At 38.1% G+C, this 22,586-nt stretch overlaps 1 protein-coding gene across 1 annotated transcript in view; it reads right to left on the bottom strand.

Annotated features, from left to right (window-relative positions):
* LOC308090122 (uncharacterized protein) overlaps positions 1-22,586 on the bottom strand; it is a gene marked incomplete at both ends in the record, with an annotated part of 102,253 nt that overhangs the window by 42,464 nt on the left and 37,203 nt on the right. The window contains 4 exons of the mRNA XM_080435157.1: positions 10,509-10,607; positions 11,191-11,289; positions 12,927-13,028; positions 20,828-20,929. Of these exons, the coding sequence (XP_080291283.1) occupies positions 10,509-10,607; positions 11,191-11,289; positions 12,927-13,028; positions 20,828-20,929 (402 nt within the window). The remainder of the gene's footprint in view (positions 1-10,508; positions 10,608-11,190; positions 11,290-12,926; positions 13,029-20,827; positions 20,930-22,586) is intronic.

Raw genomic sequence — 22,586 nt, 5'->3', positions numbered from 1 at the left:
GATGGCTATACATATTGGAATAATAGCATTGTCAAGATGTTTTATGATCTATGATTATCGTATAGTGAAAATAAGACATTGTGGCAGCCCTACAACAGAACAAAAAAAAAAGAAGAGAAAAAAAGGGGGAAAAAAGAGAGAGCACATGAAACTTACTGAGGAGTTGGTGGTCTTCAGGTTCCTCCTGCTTAATAGAAATGTCCCTGGCTGAGTCTGGAGAGTTCATCTTCACCTGCAGTCTGGACTCTACACACTGGTCTGAAATGAAGGAATTGAATAAGGACTTTAATAACTGGAGATCCAGTGTTGTCAAAAATAGCAATAATATTTGCAGAATGTAAAGGCAATATGGCCTAAGATCAACTCTCCAACATATGAATCTCGGTGTAAAGATTATGAGGTTTATACAGTATATTAGTGATGAATAATAATAATGATTTAAAGTAAAGATAATAAGTTGAAAGTAGCCCATCTGTTTTTAACGTTTCTGCAGCCAAGCATCCTTATACGCCCACCTCATCAGCAAGAATGATTACTATAGGACAGTAATATGGACCTTTGATGTGTCAGAGTTGTAGAAATGCTTTAAAGGAAAACACTGAAAACATAGGGTGCAAACAAAGTTCTAAGTTATAATTACTTCATCAGTACTGAGGACAATGCGTCCAACAATTATAAAAAATATTTAAATTTGAAAAAGTGCTCCTCGGAGTACAGGTCTCTGCCAGGTCAGGTATGTTATTGTGGACCAGCAATGTTCGGAATTTGCCAATCAGGATGGAATATGGACGGATTTGTCTTGATCACTTGACTATAGAGATAATGTGTACCGATTTGCACGATGTTGGGACATTTGTAGGAGTAATTTTGTAATTTAGCAAAGATCGGCCTCCTTGTAGCGCAATATTAGGGCAATATTAAAAGGGTAGCATTTGTTCCTCAACGTAGTGCGAGCAAAGTTTCACTGAAATCAGACACTGCGTTCATGATTTGCGGCATTTTGTTCAAAATGGGCCACTCCAAGCTTTAGATGTCAATCTTAGCCAATCAGGATGAAATATGATAAATCAAACAGATCCGTCTTGATCACATGACTATAGAGGTCAAGTGTACCGATTTGCGTGAATTTTGTATAAAATCTGAAGGAAAAATATAAAACTAGAAAAAGTGCTCCTCAGAGCACAGGTCTCCGCCAGGTCAGGTAGGTTATTGTGGGCCAGCGCAATGTTCAGAATTTGCCAATCAGGATGTAATATAAAAAATGGGACGGAACTATCTTGATCACTTGACTATAGAGATAATGTGTACTGATGTACATGATGTTTGGACAAAATGTGTAGGAGTAATATAAAAAAGAAAAATCGGCCTCCTGGTGGCGCTATAATAGGGCAATGTTAAAAGGGTGGCGTTTGTTCTTCAACGTAGTGCGAATGTGCGTGCAAAGTTCCACCGCAATCGGACGCTGCGTTCATGATTTGCGGCATTTTGTTCAAAACGGGCCACTCCTACAAACTTTAGATGTCAATGTTAGCCAATCAGGATGGAATATGAAAAATACTATAGAGATCATGTATACCGATTTGCGTGAAATTTGGATAAAATATGAAAGCTTAATCTCAAAATATGTGTTTTACATAAGTCGGCCTACTGGTGGCGCTATAAAAGGCTAATGTGAAAAATGCAGGGCAGATGTTTTTCCTTGGCCTCTAGGGAGTATGCGTGCAACGTTTCACGCAGATCGGTGCAGTTACAGTTAAAAGCGCAAATTGGTCTTTTATAGCGCCACCATGAGGCTGATTTGAAAATGTTCAAGTGGCATTTCTTCCTCGGCCTAGTGGGAATGTGCGTGTGAAATTTCACGGTAATCGCAAGTTGCGTTCATGATTTGAGGCATTTAGTTCAAAATGGACCAATCCTGCAAACTTTGGAAGCCAACCTTAGCCAATCAGGATGGAATATGGAAAATCAGACAGATCCATGTCGATTTGCGTGATGTTTGGATAAAATCTGTAGGAGTACTGTCAAAAAATGGGTTTTGCACAAATCGGCCTCCTGGTGGCACTATAAAAGGGCCATGTAAAAAAATTGGGGCAGAGGTTCTGAATTGGCATCCAGGGAGTGTGTGTGCACAGTTTCGCAGCGACTGGGCCAACGGTGCCGGAGATTAGCTGTTCAGACAGATGGACACACACACGGACACACACACGGACACACACACGGACACACGGACGGACGGACAAGGGGTAAAACATACTCTCTCGCCATGCCTTTCGGCCTGGCGGAGACAGAAATCGGCCTCCTGATGGCGCTATAAAAGGCAGATGTGAAAAATACAGGGCAAAGGTTTTTCCTTGGCGACTAGGGAGTGTGCATACAAAGTTTTACACAGATCGGTGCAGTTATAGATTAAAACACAAATCGGCCTGTTATAGCGCCATCATGAGGCTGATTTGAACATTTTCAAGTGGCATTTTTTCCTCTGCCTAGTAGGGCTGGTGAATTAATATTCAAATATCGAATATTGCTCGAATATGGGGGAAATATGTATATTCGAATATTAAAATTAATATTCGAATATTAAAAAATATGTAATGTTTATTTGACAGGGACAATACAAAAAACAATGTATCAAGTTATAAAAACAAACAAAAGATATGTTGTATTGGATCCGAGCACTCGATACATTGTTTTTTGTATTGTTTCTGTCAAATAAAATGTTTTCTTTTTTATTTTAAATGTTTTTTTATAATAATAATAATAATAATAATAATAATAATAATAATAATAATATTCGAATATATTCGAATATCTGCCAATTTTTAAGACCAATATTCGAATATAATTTCTGAGGAAAGTTGACAGCCTAGTGGGAATGTGCGTGCAAACTTTCACGGAAATTGCACGCCGTGTTCATGATTTGAGGCATTGTGTTCAAAACTGAGCAATCGTGCAAACTTTGGAAGCCAATCTTATAGCCAATCAGGATGGAATATGAAAAATCTGAAAAACCCATTTTGTTTAATGACTATAGAGATACTGTGTACTGATTTGCGTGATGTTTGGAAAAAATCTGTAGGAGTACTGTCAAAAAATCGGCCTCCTGGTGGCGCAATAACAGGCCCATGTGAACCATTTAGGAAAAAGGCTCTGCTCTGGCATCAGATTTCACTGTGATCAAGGCAACAATGCCGGAGATTAGCTGTTCACAGACGGACAGACAGATGGACGGACGGACGGACGGACGGGCAGGGTGCAAAACATAGTCTCGGCCATGCCTTCGGTCTGGTAGAGACAAACATGAAAAAAATGAAAATATTGTGCTGCATTCTATTTCACAATGACATTCTAGTTTTGTCTTGTGTTTTGTTATAAGCAACTGCTAATTTACATATGTGTACTTTGACAACTCCCTGAAGCCCAAAGTCAAGTGCCAAAGTGTCAAGTCTGTTGTAACAGCTCTACAACGTATCAGAACATAATTATGAAAGAAAGAGAGAGCACATGAAACTTACTGAGGTGTGGGTGGTCTTCAGGTTCCTCCTGTTTAATAGAAATGTCCCAGGCTGAGTCTGCAGAGTTCATCTTCACCTGCAGCCTGGACTCCACACACTGGTCTGAAAGTAAAGGAATTGAAAAAGGACATTAATGACTGGACACAGTAGTCTCCAGTTATTAAACTGGAGACTACTCCCCCCCCACATCTAAAAAACATTTTGTGCCAGGGGCACCCTTACAGGATTTGTGTAGTTGAAATGTTTCAAGATTCTTTTAGCAGATCTACAAGCTCACAACATGTCATGTTGTGAGCTTGTAGATCGTCTATTTTCAAATATCTGATGGATAGGTTTAATGTGGCCTATAGTCGTTTCTTTGGCTTGTTTTCATAGACCTGGTTGCTTATTTCTCTCGCAAAATCTGGCAACACTGTACAGCATGACAAATGTTTAGACAAAATGTTTAACTTCACTTGACAATCACATTAACATTACTGTGGACAGAGTAAAGATCCTACTCATGTACTAGCCCTGATAAAAGACTGTCATATATTATCTGACAGTCTTGGAGTAGGTTCAAAATAGTATTTAAACTTTCGCACTTGGGGTCCCTACATCTACGTAAACGTTCAAATTTCAAATATAAAGTGCTTACCCCATGGCCATGGATGTTACAATTATGTACGGGCCCTCAGAAGTACCCGTATCTGCCGTATTGTTCAATAAATAACATTTTAATCCTGATCGGGGGCCATTTTCCTCAAATAATTATAATGTGTCAGAGTGCAATACACCACCCAGCCGATAGGGTCGCGCAGTTGAAAGCATACGGAGATCTGAATCTGACACAGATCAGATTAAAATGATTAAAATGTAACAATACGGAATATGAAGGTACTTCTGTGTTAAAGTGCAAAGACCATTTAGAAATAACTCCAAGACATTCATTATGACCGATGACCGTCTTGATCCAAGGCTACTCATGTACAAGCGACGTTTGCACCATCATTGCTTAATACGGAGATTAACCATTACATTGATAATAGTCACAATCACATGAATTATAATCTAGCAAGTAACAGCAATCCATATTGAGTCAATAAATACAAAGTAAACCCAACATGAATGAGTTGATCTTTACCTGCTGTGTTTCAGTGGTTGAGCTGCTAACAAACGTCCTCCTGCTGCTTAACGACGACACTGTTTAGAAACGACGTTTTACTTTTCTTTGTATTTTACTTTTATATAAATCTATGATATTTTAAAGTGTCAACAACAGTCAGTCAACACACCATGTTGTTTTCACTACTGCATTGTGGGTATGTTCTTCTTCTGACGACCACTTTGTCTAGACGCCAGTTGGTGTATTGATGCCCCCTACTGTTGGTCTCGGGTACTGTCCATTGTTTATATACAGTAAAGGTCCTTGCACACTGGTGCGTCTTTTCGTTGCGTTTTATTTTTTTTCATTGTTTTTTCAATTTTTTTCATTGTTGTAAAAAAAACGCAACGAAAAGACGCACCAGTGTGCAAGGACCTTTACAGCACTACAGTATGTCCTTCCTGACCAGAAGAAAAAATCCATCTAGGAGTAAAGCAGTTCATCCAACTTATAAAAAAAAAAAAAGATAATCAATAATTTAATACATTTATCAATTAATGATCAATCCCTATTTTGGGGATGTCATTATTTGAAAAAAGAACTTCCAGAGAATAGTGAAAAGAGCCGATCTACAAGATCACAACGTTTCACGATGCGATACATTTTGAGCTTGTATATCAGCTACTTTCACTAGTCTTGCGGGACACTGTTGTGCAGCATAGTATAAAATAAGGCTAAAGTAATTGATTGATTCGTTGATATATAAAAATAAAAATAAAATATATTCTTGATTTTTGGTTGAATCTGGAAAGAATAATCTTGAAGGAAATCATGGATAGTTGCAGCCCTATATCCATCACAGCTTTCATCAGTGCACATTGATGCTGCACAGGATCACGAATCATAGAAATGCTGGATACAACATATACAAACATACCATGTTACATGATACATATTTGTAAAAAAGAACATAAATATATCACTATTTATATGATACATTCAAACTGTATGGTATATTCAGACTGTGACACAGTAAGAACATCACAAGTTATTTTTTTAGCAGAAATATTGTTTATATGAATCATTGAATACCAAGGACCTCAATGGAAACAAGACCGCAAGGACTTTTTTGGACGGACCTTTTAGTCAAAGTATTTTAAATGTAATTGTGCTGGGTTTTTTTTTATTCAATCAATCAATCAATATTATGGAGAAGAGAATGATGGAATGCATGTTCCAGGCAGTTCAGAGTTTGGTTATTGTACCAGAATGTTCTGGGAAACAGGAAAAAGGTTCTTAAGATTTATTGAATGTAATGGATGAATTGCATTGGGTCAGGCTGACCTAAAACGGTCTTAACTAATCATGAGAATTCATATTATTGTGTGCCAAGATCTAGGGCCACAACAAGTTATAAAAGCAGACCCACAATACTATTTTATCAGTCCTATCTGCAGACCTGGCTCCATTGGTATATTAATAAATGCATACTTCTGAAGATGCATATACTTGCTCCTTCCTGTTTAGTTTATACTTGCTCTGTGTTCCTTTCTTCTATATTCTTTCTCTATTTGAACTCCAGATGTTGTATAATTGTAATTGAATTGTCCTTAACATCTGTAATCAGGTGATGTGAACATGTGACACTAAAGTTGATTCTGAATTGTGCCTGCAGACTAAATTCTTCCAAACATCCTAAATATATTAATGTTAATACATCATAGCTGATGTTTCACCTTCCTGATAACCATATTTTACATTATAGCATAATAAACATCTTGCACGTGTGTGTGTGTGTGTGTGTGTGTGTGTGTGTGTGTGTGCGCGCGTGCGTGTGTGAATGTGTGTGTGTGTGTGTGTGTGTGCGTGCTATAGTGCTTTGCTTTGCATAGGCTTTAATGTAATACCTCATAACACTCTAATAATGTAATACAACTTAATAGTGATCATAGCCATTCCATTAATTGTAAAAAAAAAATACTGTCACAATTCATTAAAATACGTGAATTTTCTCCCCTCAGTTAACCAATATTTAATAAGTAGAATAACTGAAATTGTGCCTCCCATTGGGTGTAATGAAACACAGCAAGATTACATTTAATCATATCAAAACTGCCGAATTCTAGAAAAAACTGTTGTACCATACTGTATATAGTTTATAGCCATTTATAGTATAAGTGAATAACAACAATAATTTGCAATACAGAGAACTGCAAGTCTGACATTAAGGTTTTTCTTTTTCCTACAAGTACTTCTTTAATCTACTTGTCCCATCCAAATTCCTCCTGGCCCTGTGTAGGAGGTACCGTTGCCAGTGGTGCAGCGCATACATTTCTCTCACAATATACTTCTCAAATCCATTGCCTGTTGGTCATGTGTAAAACACTACAGAACATAAATATTATCTATATTACATCAATTGTAGATTAAAATAAGGTTCCAGGTTTCAACAATTTTAAACAGTAATTTGAAGCATGGACAGGTAAATGCAATATGGCAGAAACTGACAGACTACGTACGGACTACGGCCACATCCCTCTGACTCAATCATAAACAAACCTGATACGTGCATACAGTATAAGCAGGACCACGACCATGTCACTATAACTCAGAGAACCACAAACAAACCCCCCCAAAAAAACATATATATATATATATATATATATATATATATATATATATATATATATATATATATATATTTTTTTTTTTTTAAATTATATATATATATATAGGCATGTCACTATGACTCAGACTTAACCATAAATAAACCCGATACGCCCTTAGGCATATAGGATCCTGTTGTCCAGATGCTATGCCCATATATGGTGAAATGCATAAATGGGACCGACGACTCTAGTAATAAAAATGCCTATTAAGATTAGGCAAAATAGGGCCCTTAAGAGTCTGCAGTGTGTGCAAATGACATCATCTACATCATAATATAAAAACTATAACATTCTAGTAAAAAACGTTCTACCTTATACAATTGATACGGTTTACATGGTAATTTATAGTTATAACACCAAAATAATTTAGAATACCTCTAGGTAAAAGTTACTGGTATAATACACTGATGACTCCAAAAGTCCTAAGTCCTGTTTACAGGAGCTGTATAAATATTCATATTTTTGCCTCTCTATCCAACTCCCTGACAACATACAGCTGTTAAATTTGATCCTCCCAGTGAGGTAATTTATATTGGAACGTTTTTTCTTTTTTCCCCTTTTGGTGTGAATGCACTGATGTCTTTTCAGAGCACTTAAGTGACTGAAACTCTTCTCAAACTGTTAACAATGTGTCAAGAGTGGAAAGGTTTTTCTCCTGTGTGGATACGCTGGTGTCTCTTCAAGTCCCCCGACTGAATGAAACTCTTGTCACAATGTTCACACTGGAAAGGTTTTTCTCCTGTGTGTGTATAAGCTGCTGGTGTCTCTTCAAGTAACATGACCGACTGAAACTCTTGTTGCAATGTTCACACTGGAAAGGTTTTTCTCCTGTGTGGATACGCTGGTGTCTCTTCATATCACCCGACTGAATGAAACTCTTGTTGCAATGTTCACACTGGAAAGGTTTTTCTCCTGTGTGGATACGCTGATGTGTCTTCAGGTCAGATGACTTAATGAAACTCTTGTCGCAAAGTTCACAGTGGAAAGGTTTTTCTCCAGTGTGAATACGCTGGTGTATCTTCAGGTGATTTGACCGCATGAAACACTTGTCACACTGTTTACAGTGGAAAGGTTTTTCTCCAGTGTGGAAACGCTGGTGTGTCTTCAGTGAAGATGACTGACTGAAACCTTTGTCACAATGGTTACAGTGGAAAGGTTTTTCTCCAGTGTGGACATGCTGGTGTATCTTCAGGTGAACTGACCGACTGAAACTCTTGTCACAATGTTTACAGTGGAAAGGTTTTTCTCCAGTGTGGACACGCTGGTGTACCTTTAGGTTAGATGAACGGCTGAAACTCTTTTTGCAATGTTCACACTGGAAAGGTTTTTCTCCAGTGTGAATATGCTGGTGTCTCTTCAGTGCAGATGACTGACTGAAACCTTTGTCACAATGGTTACAGTGGAAAGGTTTTTCTCCAGTGTGGACATGCTGGTGTATCTTCAGGTGAACTGACCGACTGAAACTCTTGTCACAATGTTTACAGTGGAAAGGGTTTTCTCCAGTGTGGACACGCAGGTGTCTCTTCAGTGCAGATGACTGACTGAAACCTTTGTCACAATGGTTACAGTGGAAAGGTTTTTCTCCAGTGTGGACATGCTGGTGTATCTTCAGGTGAACTGACCGACTGAAACTCTTGTCACAATGTTTACAGTGGAAAGGTTTTTCTCCAGTGTGGACACACTGGTGTACCTTTAGGGTAGATGAACGGCTGAAACTCTTGTTACACAGTTTACAGAGGAAAGGTTTTTCTCCAGTGTGGACACCTCCACTTGTCTCCCCCCAATCATCACTGTCTTCAGTGTCAGATTCAACTTCAACTTCAGAGCAGTGGGAAGAGATGTCTTCATCATCAACTTCACTTTTCACTGCTAGTAATGTCAACATTGACGCAACAGGCTCCTCAGGTCTTTGAAGTAGCTCTTCCTGTTCCTCTTTAATGTGTGGAGGCTCTGGTTCCTCCTGGAGCAGACTGGGGCTCCTCTCCTGTTCAGGAGAAACCTCCTCTTTACACACAACCATGTGCAGGATGTCTAAGAGCAGAAAAATAACATGATAGTCAATACTGGATTCCTAAAATGTACATCTATTTTTCTATCGTCCATGTTCCCTGTACAAATTGAGCTATCAGCTACTTTGATTGACCAAACATTTACTAACTACAGGTTACTACAGATGTTTCTGAAAATTCAGAAAAATCATGTTTTAGCTAGGTTTAGCAAAATAATTAAATTTCAATTTAAATATTAGTTATTTTACCAAACAAGTGAATTTTGTTTCAGCAAATTTGAATCATTAAATTATGAAACAATATTAAACCATAAAACGTCACACGTCAGCTTTGATCTGGGTAAATTAGGCTGTAGGTCAAGCCGTATAGAACAGGGTTCACCTGTACATACAGTATGTACTGGATGTATTTCCCCTCAAAAGCAGACCAATCACAGCTCATGCCTTTACCTGCATGACATCATGAAACAGAAACTTCTCCACCCATGAAGTTGGGTCATAGTTTAACCCATTTTTGGCAGGAACCCCTTTTTGTAACTATACCTTTCAGGACGGGAAACCCTTTTGGGGTTCCTATTACTATGTACAGTATATAAAAACATGATGTTTTTGTAATTTTTGAATAAATATTTGAAGTTTTTCAGAAAACTTAGGTCAGGATTTAGAAGGCGTTTTTAGAATCGGCCTCAGGTCTAAATGGGTTAAAATCTAGAAATGGTTCTGTGAGTCTTTTAATTTGTTTGTCTGTGTGTTCGGGGCGAACTTGACAAACCGCTGTACCGATCAGCGCCAAATGTCTGCACAATGCCAGTAGGCCAAGGAAGTATTTTTAACATCTGACTTAAACCCTCTATACCTAGTGAGCTAACCCTCTATTGTTCCACCCAGAAAAGAGATGCTAGAGTTCACGTGGTTGAACCTTAAATCAAGAAGCAGAGAAAAAGCCTGTCAAAGCTCTAAAGTTATATGCTGCCTTTTTTTCCTCTTTTATGTTTACATGGATTCACACCTAAGAGGATGTGCTTTTGGATGTTATATATATATATATATATATATATTTTTTTTGTGGTATCGTAATGATGGCTATACATATTGGGATATTATCATTGTCAAGATGTTTTGTGCTATGATTATCGTATGGTGAAAATGAGACATTGTGGCAGCCCTACAACAGAACAGATATAAAAGAAGAAGAAACAAGAAAACGAAAGAAAGAGAGAGCACATGAAACTTACTGAGGTGTGGATGGTCTTCAGGTTCCTCCTGTTTAATAGAAATGTCCCTGGAGTCTGGAGAGTTCATCTTCACCTGCAGTCTGGACTCCACACACTGGTCTGAAATGAAGCAAGTAAATAATTACTTTAATAACTGGAGACCTAGTGGAGAATAACAATAATATTTGCAGACGCCTAAGTCCAACTGCACAATATTTTCAACAAGAGTTTGTATGTTTACTGTGATACCGTGATGAATACTGGTTGTCCTAAACAGAACACCTACATGAAGTAGTGATGCTTTGTACATGTTTTCAATTAGTCATTTTGTCAAACCAAACGGTATATTATTTACAACAAACTACTTTTGGTCACGTTGTTAATTCTGTTGTAGACGTGCTGAGGCTCGGGTTTTACACAAAAAGAAGTGACTGACCAGAGACTTTTTGTGTATTCTCACCAGAATAAACTGTCAATAAGAGAGAGAAGTGGTCTGGAACTTCATAAATCCACAACATAACGCAGATCAAACGTTACATGTGCGCCACAAGACAATATGACCAATTTGTTACTACTATTACCTTTAAATCACATTTCATTTTGTCTGGTTCCACACTGTTGAAGCAGAATAATTTCCCTGCGAATAGTGCAGCTAGCAACTGACAATTAAAGACAAATGAAGCTGGAAAAGAGAGAGACTTACAGAGGTATGGCTGGTCTTCAGGTTCCTCCTGTTTCATTGAAACAGGTCTGGCTGGGTCTGGAGAGTTCATCTGCACCTGCAGTCTGGACTCCACAGAGTCTGGAATGAAACAATTAAAATCCCAGAGGAGATTAGGATTAATTAAGAACAGAACGTCCTCTTATAATCAACTTCAACAAATAACAGACAATAGAGAAGGAGTAACTTATTTTGTAAATCACTTGTCAACTGGGCAAGTTACTTTTTTCACAGAGCACTTTGATTATGAATAATAACCTTTTTCACATCAAGTTGCCCAGCATGAATATTATGTGGATATATTATGAATATAATGTAAATCTCTCTCTGAAAGAAAATGTTCCCTCTTAATCCTACATTTTCATGTTTTCTTTTTTCAGGTAAAACACTCCAGTTACACAATTTTCTTATTCACACACACACACACACACACACACACACACACACACACACACACACACACACACACACACACACACACACACACACACACACACACACACACACACACACACACACACACACACACTTAACAACGCACTATTCAGCCATCCTCTTTGTTCAGATTCAACAGAGTAGCACTACCCTCTAGTATCTAGCATAGGCTAATGAATCAAAGATGTTTGAAAGACTACTTGACAAGTGCTTATTATATGTTAAAATTGGTTAGTATCCGCCGATTAAAAAAACCAGCTAATTGTTATGGTTAGAGTGTTTGCCGTGAGATTGGGAGGTCGAGGTTCAATACCCCGGCCGGGTCATACCAAAGACTATAAATAGGACGCTCTGTCTCCCCGCTTGATCACTCAGCAACAAGGGTTGGATTGGGGTAAGTCTGTGTACACATCATGGCTGGGGGATATACTTGTACCAAGCCACCTCACACCACAGAAACAGGAGATAAGATCCTGCCCTATGGGCCACATGGCTCGGAAATAATTGGTTCTCAAGGCTTACTTACCTACTTACCCGCCGATGTGATTTCATATTATGTTTTTGCTTGACAGGAAGTAATTCAGATTGGAAAAATTATTATGTATGTATTTATTTTTTGGCATCTATTGTCAACTATGTCCCCATTACGACCACAGATATTCTCTGAAGAGTGCAAAACATGCTTAGTTAACTAATACTATTGTTGAGCAGGGTCAACTCTGTACTTGGTCCCTTCTCTTTTCCCTCTACACAAAATCTATTAAGACACGTTGAGTTTGTAGATCAGCATTTTTTCAATTGCCCCCCCAATACAGGGATGCTAGGGTTGAAGTGGTTACACCTCAAATCAAGAAGCTTCTAAAAAGCTTGTCAAAGATCTGTTATCTCACACAGAGCAGACTAACAGAACCATTTCTAGACGTCTCACCCCCTACAAAGGCACGCCATAGTTTTCATAGTTTTAACCTACTACCAAACTTTTAACAGGCATGTCAGGCTTTCATGTGCTTCTGTTTCATGACGTCATGCACTTAGCGGCTTGAGCTGTGTGACAGACAAACCCTGTTCTAGATGCTTTGGTCTACGGCCACTCTGTAGAAAAATTTACAATTTGGTGCAGTTTTTCTTTTGTATTGCATTTGTGAAAAATAGAACGCCCTTTTGGATATTGTAATGAGAATAAAACATGTTAAAAAGGAATATTGAGTGATATTTAATGATGGCTATGAATATCCAGATATTATAATTTTTCACCAAGATTATCGTATAGTGACAATACGTACTGAGGTGTGGGTTGTCTTCAGGTTCCTCCTGTTTTATAGAAATGTCCCTGGCTGAGTCTGGAGAGTTCATCTTCACCTGCAGTCTGGACTCCATACACTGGTCTGAAATGGAGCAATTGAATAATGACTTTAATAACTTCTGACTGTACTACATGCACTGTAGTAACAATCTTGTTAATAAGTAATCAATCAAACAATACAACTCCTCATTATTTAGCTGTAACTTCACGTTCTTTGTTCTAAAATAATAACAGAGGAAAAGAGACAAGTTATGTCTTTGTTCAAGGAAAGGTGTTATAAGTTTAAATACCTGTAAATAAAACAGTACATACCTATCCTGTACAACTTTACTAACTTTACTACAGGTTGTAAATAAAACAGCACATACCTATCCTGTACAACTTTACTACAGGTTGTAAATAAAACACTACATACCTATCCTGTACAACTTTACTACAGGTTGTAAAAAAAACACTACATACCTATCCTGTACAACTTTACTACAGGTTGTAAATAAAACACTACATACCTATCCTGTACAACTTTACTACAGGTTGCAGCATTGCATCAAACAGTCCATGTCTCTGGTCCATCTGTCGCTGTTCCTCTGACCATGTTAATGATCTTTTGGAGGCCATCTCTCTTGATAGCGTAATCTCTCCCTGTGGTGCCCTGTGGAAATCACCAATAGAATAAAACATTTAGTTATCAATTATCATTCATCAACCTCACATTTAATCAAATTAAACTATCATTCATCAACCTCACATTTAATCAAATTAAACTATTGCAGAGTGCTGAGATATGGTGTAAAAGCTTTAACCCACTACCAGAGAGACATATAAAATGCCTCAGATACATTACAATCTCAGTTTTACAGTAAATGTGGTTTATTTATTTATTTAAAGTCTGACACTCTCACTACAAGACGTGAAGGTCAGAGACAAAAGTATTTCTGAGTTTCGCAGAGTGATCAGTTCAACACTGAATACCTCATAAACCGTACTGATGAGCTAAAGAAAACCAGTAATTGCTTTCTCTCCATTTAAAAAAATGTAGGCTACTCATTTTTTAAATACTTTTTTTTAACAGTAGGCTACTATTTATATATTTTTTTCCCATCATTTTATAGTGTACTGTTCTATTTTATTTAACAGTAAGCTACTATATTATTTTCTATATATATTTTTTTAATAGTGTACTCTTTAGCTATGTTTTCTCTATCCTAAATAACATTGATCATTTTTTTTGTATCCATAATTATTTCTGGTATTTTACCACTTTCCCAATTTGTTCCAATTGTTTGGGAAAACACACACACACACACACACGTTCGGTGTTTGTGTACGTTGTGTCCCAAAACCTCAACGTCCACTTCGCTCCTGGGTGAGTCAGATCAAAGTGTGGTTCCTTAGTTAACGTTCCTGGACGTCCCTCAGTTATCCAACCGTCACAGGGTCAGGTTTAGCAGCAGGTTAACGTGGTATTTCACTCACTGTCTTCTCAATCTCATCCCACGTTGCCAGAGGAACACAAGAGTGAAGCCCTGGTTGCTCAAAGCTCTATCTTAGCTTAGCATTAGCATTAGTCCATAAAACAAACAGTATTTGAACTTCGTGTGTAAATTCCTCCTGTTTTCACGTTACACAGCCTGTCGTACAAAGACAATCTCAGACACAAGGTACACAAAGGTTTGTTCACTGCAAACTTATAATATAACAAACTTTCTCTGTATCACGTTCACTCTCTGCTGTTTGTTTGGCTTTCTCGTTCACAACGGACGTGTGGATGTTTCAACCCGGACCAGAGAAGGACGAACACCGGATACTTGTCCGTCCCTCTCTCTCATCCGTGTTGCAACACACACTACTCTTTGAGTTCCCGCAGATTGTTAACCCCACAAATGCTGGTTTACATCATAAACATGAAACATTGTTTTTAAACAGAACTGTTGACATACAGTTCAGAGTTTTGGTTATTGTACCAGAATGTTCTGGGGAACAGTTCTATAAGATCGATTGATTGTAATGGATGAATTTCACTGGGTCAGGCTGACCTAAAATGGTGTAGATTTCCTAATATTGTGCACCAAGACTTAGGGCCGTAAGAAGGTATAAAACAGAACCACAATACTATTTTGTCAGTTCTGTCTGCAAACATGGCTCCGATTGTATATGAACAAATGTACTGTATAGCCCATTTAATTTATATAGGCCTACTGTCTTCTGAAGATGAATATACCGGAAGCTGCCTGGATATTTGTTATTACATTTTTTTCTATGTTGTTCCCTTCGTCTATATTCTATTTGAACTCTTCCTGAAACCACAGATGGTGAGAGCTCGTACAAGAATAATCTCACCCACTCGTTTACATCTGTAATCATGTGAAGTGACACTAAAGTTGAGGCTTTTGATTCCTGCCTCTAGACTAAATTATTCCACACATCCAAAATAAAATATACTGTAGTAATGTTAAGAGATCATAGCTTAATATGTTACACCTTCCTGATAAAAATCCATTAAATTTATAGCATAATAATTAAACATATTGCATGTGTGTGAGTGCGTGTGCGTGCACACACACTATAATGGTTTCCATAGGCTTTAATTTGCTATCACATCACAATAATAAAGTAATACAACTTAATAATGATCATAACCCTCCCATTAATTGTAACAATTACTGTCATGATTCATAAAAATGTACATGCAAAGTATTTTCCCCTCGGTTAAGTGATATTTAATAAGTAAAATAATTGAAATAGTGTCCCATTCTTTGGGCATGTTATAAAACACAGCAAAATGACATTACATCTTAATATAAAAACTGTAACATTTGAGTAAAAAATTGCTACCATAATTGCTAACTAATTGATATGGTTTACATGAATAACACCAAAATAATTTGCAATACCTCTAGGTAAAAAACTAAAAAAGAAAATAGAAAAAAATCCACCGTTAACATTAAACTGATAGTAGTAAGGTTATAAAAGAAGAAAACAAAAGAGCTGGCGAATGACTCCAAAGGACGAGTCCTAATGGTGGCCTCTGTTGATAGGAACAGTATAAATCTCTATATTTGTGCTAGTCTAATATAATAAAAAACAATTTAAGTAAATGGGGAAAGTATATATAGTTGGAGGGGGTACAGCATTGTGTTAAACAAAGCTATGTCACATTGCATTGGTATATACTGTATGTACATGCTATATATACAGAGTATGAAGCTTTTTTTTTTAACAAATAGCAGCGATCTTTTTCAGTCACTTTGGGATAATTAGCAACATTTGTTCTCAAAACTATTTAATCAGTATACAGAAAAGCCTCAGATTTCAAATGTTTTAAATGTAGCAGCTCTGTCTGCACTAATGTCTTTTCAGAGCACTTCACTGACTGAAACTCTTGTCAGACTGTGGACACAATGGTGTGTCTTCATGAGAACTGACTCATGGAAATTCTCGTCACAATGTTTACAGTGGAAAAGTTTTCCCCCAGTGTGGACACGCTGGTGTTTCTTAAGAGCACTTGACTCATTGAATCTCTTTTTACACTGCGTACATTGGAAAGGTTTTTCTCCAGTGTGGATACGCTCGTGTCTTTTCAGGGCGCCTGACTGAGTGAAACTCTTGTCGCAATGTTCACAGTGGTAAGGCTTTTCTCCAGTGTGGACACGCTCGTGTCTTTTAAGGCCAGATGGCTCACTGAAACTCATGTCACAATGTTTACAGTGGAAAGTTTTTTCTCCAGTGTGTAAACGCTGGTGTGTCTGCAGGTGATATGACTGACTGAAACTTTTGTCACAATAGTGACAGTGGAAAGGTTTTTCTCCAGTGTGGACATGCTGGTGTATCTTCAGGTGAACTGAACGACTGAAACTCTTGTCACAATGTTTACAGTGGAAAGGTTTTTCTCCAGTGTGGACACGCTGGTGTACCTTTAGGCCATCTGATTGACTGAAACTCTTGTTACACTCTGTACAGTGGAAAGATTTTTCTTTAGTATGGACAAGCATGTGCCTCTTCAACTGACTTAACAAACTGAAACTTTTATCACAATGTTGACAGTGGAAAGGTTTTTCTCCAGTGTGGATATGCTGGTGTTTCTTCAGGTTAGATAAACGGCTGAAACTCTTGTTACACAGTTTACAGTGGAAACATTTTTCTCCAGTGGGGACACCTCCACTTGTCTCCCCCCAATCATCACTGTCTTCAGTGACTTCAGTGTCAGATTCAAGTTCAACTTCAACTTCAGAGCAGTGGGAAGAGATGTCTTCATCAATTTCACTTTTCACTGCTAGTGATGTCAACATTGACCCAACAGGCTCCTCTGGTCTTTGCAGTAGCTCCTCCTGTTCCTCTTTAATGTGTGGAGGCTCTGGTTCCTCCTGGAGCAGACTGGGGCTCCTCTCCTGTTCAGGAGAATCCTCCTCTTTCGACACAACCATGTGCAGGATGTTTAGGAGCAGAAAAATAACATGATAGTGAATAGTGGATTACTAAAATGTAAATCTATGTTTCTATCTTCCATGTACAAAGCCATTACCAACTTAGAATGACTAAAGAGTTACTAAATAAGTACAGTTTGTTACAGGTGGTTCTGGAAACTGAAAACCAGACTTCAAAGTTTAAGCAAGATTTGAGCAAAATATACATTAAAAAAAGTAACCTTAATCAATATATATTTAGTTATATGACCCAACAAATGAATTATGGTGGTAGAACAAATATTTAATCTGAATCATTAAAATATGTTTTGTGTTATCCTTTTAGCCTAAATTAGTCCCCCCAGGAAAACGCGATTCCGCGATCGCGGAAATTACCGCAGATTTGAAGGCCATCCGTGGATTTCAAAGCCGTCCGTGGATTACAAGGCATAGTGCAGAAAACAAGAAAAATCTCTGTAAAACACCGCCGTATGGAGAAGTATTCTCTCTCTGTCTCAGGGCAGTGCGAGCTGCTGCTAAACTCCCCCCCTCCTCTCACACACACAGGCACGTAGAGAGAGAGAGAGGGAGAGAGAGTGAGAGTGCTGCGCAGAACTAAGCTAAACTTCAAAGCACGTTAACGATGGCTCGTTGACCCCAATTTGACCACTAGGCAATCAACACTGAACAGCACTAATTAATGGCAGCTGTGATTCTTGTGTCTGTCCATGCAGCCTAGATATCAAGTAATTCCCTGTAGAGGGACCCTCTCCCTCATGTTCAACTTCAAGTGTGACTTCTAAGTTCTACTTCTCCTCAAAAGGACAACTTTATTATTTCCCATCCTGAATGACAAGCCTAATATTATTATTGCATTTGGCTATGTGCAATAATTGCAAGCCAATGTTCAGAGGCATTATCAGTATTTGTCTTAATTTCTTTAATTCATATTTCTTTAGTCGCCAATAATTCAACTGTAAGCCAGTGTTTTGAGACATATTGTCTTGTATTTCTACAAAATAAATGGTAAAAATGCATTCTAAATGCATAAATGCAAAAATAATAAAGAATGATTGGATCGGTGAATGCTATCGGCCTGATCGGACCACCTCTATTTATAACCAGTAACATTGACTCAATTACTATGTTCCATGGTATTTTAGTGTTTTAGAATGGTGACAATTAATTGTATCCATTTCATTATGGAATTTACTTGATTATTAAAACTTAATCTATTTTTGCTTGATAACTGGTAATTTCAGGTTGTTTATTAATGCCAGCGGAATATTAACGATAAGCCGCGGAATCAAGACTTGCTCTCCGTGGAATCTAGACTTTTTCTCCGCGCTTTCCTGGGGGGACTACTAAATGTTTTAATGCTCTACTTCGTCATTCTATGTCACCAAAAAGTTGCAAAAATAGCCGCTTTACGAGCCCAAAACATGTTGCAGATGCGATGTGTTGAGCTTGTAGATCTGCTATTTTCGTAAATTTTCAATTAGAATCCTGAATTATTTGTTGTTATTTTTTAATTGGAATTGCGATGCTAGGGTTCAAGTGGTTAAACCTCAAATCAAGAAGCTTATAAAAAGCCTGTCAAACATCTGTTATCTCACACAGGGCAGACTCACAGACCCATTTCTAGACCTCTCACCTCCTACAGAGACGCCATAAAAGTTGTCATAGTTTTCAACTACTACCAAACTAACCAGGCATTTATGGCTGTCATGTCTGGATGCGCTTCCGTTTCATAACGTCATGCACTTGGCCACTTGAGCTGCGAGCTGTGTGACAGACAAACCTGCTTTGGTCTACGGCCACTCTGTAGTATTACATATTTAATGATGGCTATGGATGTTGCTTGATTGATTGATTACTTCATTAGTCAAACAATATAAATAGCACGGAGGTACAGTAAAACATTTAGGCAAAAGGGCACAAAAGGTCCTGGGGACTTGTTTCCATTGTGGTCCTATAATATCTGGATGTTATTATTGTCATATTTTGAAAAAGAGGAAGTGCATTTGGATATTACGATGATAATAAAAAAGGAATATTGAGCGATATTTAATGATGGCTATGAATATCCGGATATTATCACTGTCATTATATTTTTTGCCAAGATTATAGTATAGTGAAAATACGTACTGAGGTGTGGATGGTCTTCAGGTTCCTTCTGTCTAATATAAATGTCCCTGGCTGAGTCTGCAGAGTTTATCTTCACCTGCAGTCTGGACTCCACACACTGGTCTGAAATGAAGCAAGTGAATAAGGACTTTAATAACTGGAGACCTAGTGGAGAATAACAATAATATTTGCAGAAGGTTCCCTTCCAGCTGAAACAGTGCGACTTGTAGTAGTTTATTATGGTATATGATTATATATCATGTTCCACAAGTCATAGTACTTGTATCTTTCAGCTGGAAGTGAGATTCCCCATTCTAGTGAATGAGGCAGCCTAGAGAGCAGGCCAAAGAGTACACCTTCCGCATGTCACTGATCACATGACCCCAACAATCAATCATCCAGTTCTAGGCAACACAGAAGGGGGGAGACTTTATTCTTATTTCCAGACAACAGCTCTGAGGTGGTGTATTAATGACATAGTTCAATGCTGAAAAGTAGTGGTATTCCCCTTTAAGTGCAAGACATCATGAAACAGAAACATCTCCACACATGCATGTTTGTAATATCTGGTAAAGGTTCAAGTAAAAGTAGCAGTTTAAAATCTATATTAACCGATTTTCATGGCATGGCTTTGTACGTCTAGAAATGGGTCTGGGAGTGTGTGAATCTGTATGTCTGTGTGTTCGGGGCGAATCTCACAAACCGCTGTACTGATCAGAGTCACATTTCTGCACACTGCCAGAAGGCCAAGGGAGTATTTTCCACATCTGACAGAATGTGTTGCAAGTCATCGTCATGCTTCAGTTTTTGCGCTGATTATGACAATGCCAATTGTAAGCTATGATGTGTCATGCACTAAAATCTGAAAATATAGTAAGATATACTTGTGTTAATCGTGTTAACCACTTAAACCTTCTATACTTGAACTAAGACTTAGTTGACTGGGGTTGGCTCTGTACATACTCTTTCCCCCCTCTACACCAAATCTCTTTACCTAAAATGGCCGATCTACAAGCTCACAATGTGTTGCAATGCAACACATTGTGAGCTTCTAGATCGGCTATGTTCAGCCAATGTTCCCCCCAGAATAAGGATGCTAGGGTTCAAGTGGTTAAACGTCAAATCAAGAAGCTGAGAAAAAGCCAAAGATCTTCTCACACAGATCAGACTAACAGACCCATTAGTAGATGTCTCGCCTCCTACAGAGCCACACCTACATACATATCAGCATTTTATCATTGTCAGTCATTATTTTTTGTTTGCCATGGTTATTGTATTGTATGAGATACTATGGCAGTTCTACAACAAAACAGAAACATAAATAAAAAGAAACGGAGCACATGAAACTTACTGAGGTGTGGATGGTCTTCAGGTTCCTCCTGTTTAATAGAAATGTCTCTGGCTGAGTCTGGAGAGTTCATCTTCACCTGCAGTCTGGACTCCACACACTGGTCTGGAATGAAGCAAGATAATAAGGACTGTAATAACTGGAGACCTAGTGGAGAATAAAAATAATATTTACAGACGCCTAAGCCCAACTATCTAACATATGAAACTTGAATGCAAAGATAATGAGATTGATATGTTAGGGTAGAAATCTCCCTTAAGGGTTAGTTCAGATTTTCTTTGTATTTTATGTAGGAAATACTTACCATTAATGTAGTGGTTGCAAAGGTATTAATTGATTGCCTGAGTCCCGTGGTCAGAGTTATGGTCTGGTTCTGATGAATATGAAGTAGTTCCGGTAGATTAGTAGATTTGGTGGGGGCCGCTCATTAAAAATAAATAAATTAAAAAAAATAGCGTCATTTGTATTGTTGACCTATTTCTAGCATATAGTGCAGGTTTCGTTCAACTTCGACCCCTCTGTCACATGGTACTAATGTTTGTGTCCAGAATCACTGCGCCGCGGCAGCCTACTCACACACAAAATATATGACACAAAAAATAGTACCATGTGACAGAGGGGTCGAAATTGAACGAAACCTGCACTATATGGAAGAAATAGGTCAACAATACAAATGACGCTAGTTTTTTTTAATTCATTTATTTTTAATGAGCGGCCCCCACCAAATCTACGAATTTACCGAAACTACATCATATTCATCAGAACCGGACCAGAACCGGACCAGAACTCTGACCATGGGACTTGGGCAATCAATTAATACCTTTGCAACCACTACATTAATGGTAAGTATTTCCTACAGAAAATACTCGAAAAATCTGAACTAACCCTTTAAGATTGCCAATGACATCCTCAAGCTACAACTCCCTAAAATCCCAAACTCAATCTCAGTTAGACTGTGAGATGTTTAGTTCAGATGTAGCCAAGATGATGAAAGAGAGCCCTTTTTCAACAAGAAGAGTTGTTTCCTTTGTTCAACAAGAAGAGTTGTTTCCTTTGTTCAACAAGAAGAGTTGTTTGGAAACATTTTAGTTTCCAGAAGGCAGATGAGGACCAACAAGAAATATTGTTCAATATGTATTATGGTGTGTGTGTGTGTGTGTGTGTGTGTGTGTGTGTGTGTGTGTGTGTGTGTGTTTAGTGGGTTCCACTTGCTCCCTAAGTAAGGGCATTTCTTATTGGTTAGTGGGCGGCACCTCATTGGTAAACACGGGCGTCCATGTTAGAGTGGTGCCAGTCTAAATTATATTTACCCAAGGTTGATTGATTGATTGATGACATGTACTGTCAATAAGAGAGAGAAGTGGTCTGGAACTTCATTAATCCACAACACAACGCAGATCAAACGTTACATGTGCACCACAAGACAATATGAGCAATTTGTTACTACTATTACCTTTATATCAAATTTCATTTTGTCTGTTTCCACACTGTTGAAGCAGAATAATTAAACTCAGAGGAATACCGTTGGAGGCTCTCACGTCACACCTGAGATCACTTGCGTTTCATTTTGAGAGGATTGATCCCTCCAAAATAATGTTTTTGCATCAAACGGTTACATTTAGCGCATTTGTGGCGCCCCCTATGGATCAAAGTGGAAATGCTTTTGGGGATTCGTTGAGTAAACCACCCTTGACATGTGTTTCAAATTTGGGATTGACCGGAGGTTTTGTTCGTGATTTTTGGTCTTTTTTGTAAAACAGGC

Source organism: Gymnoscopelus braueri (assembly GCF_963280865.1).
Source record: "Gymnoscopelus braueri genome assembly, chromosome: 8".
Classification (NCBI taxonomy): Eukaryota; Metazoa; Chordata; class Actinopteri; order Myctophiformes; family Myctophidae; genus Gymnoscopelus; species Gymnoscopelus braueri.
Note: the sequence above shows the minus strand (reverse complement) of the source record. Positions and strands in the feature narration are given on the sequence as shown.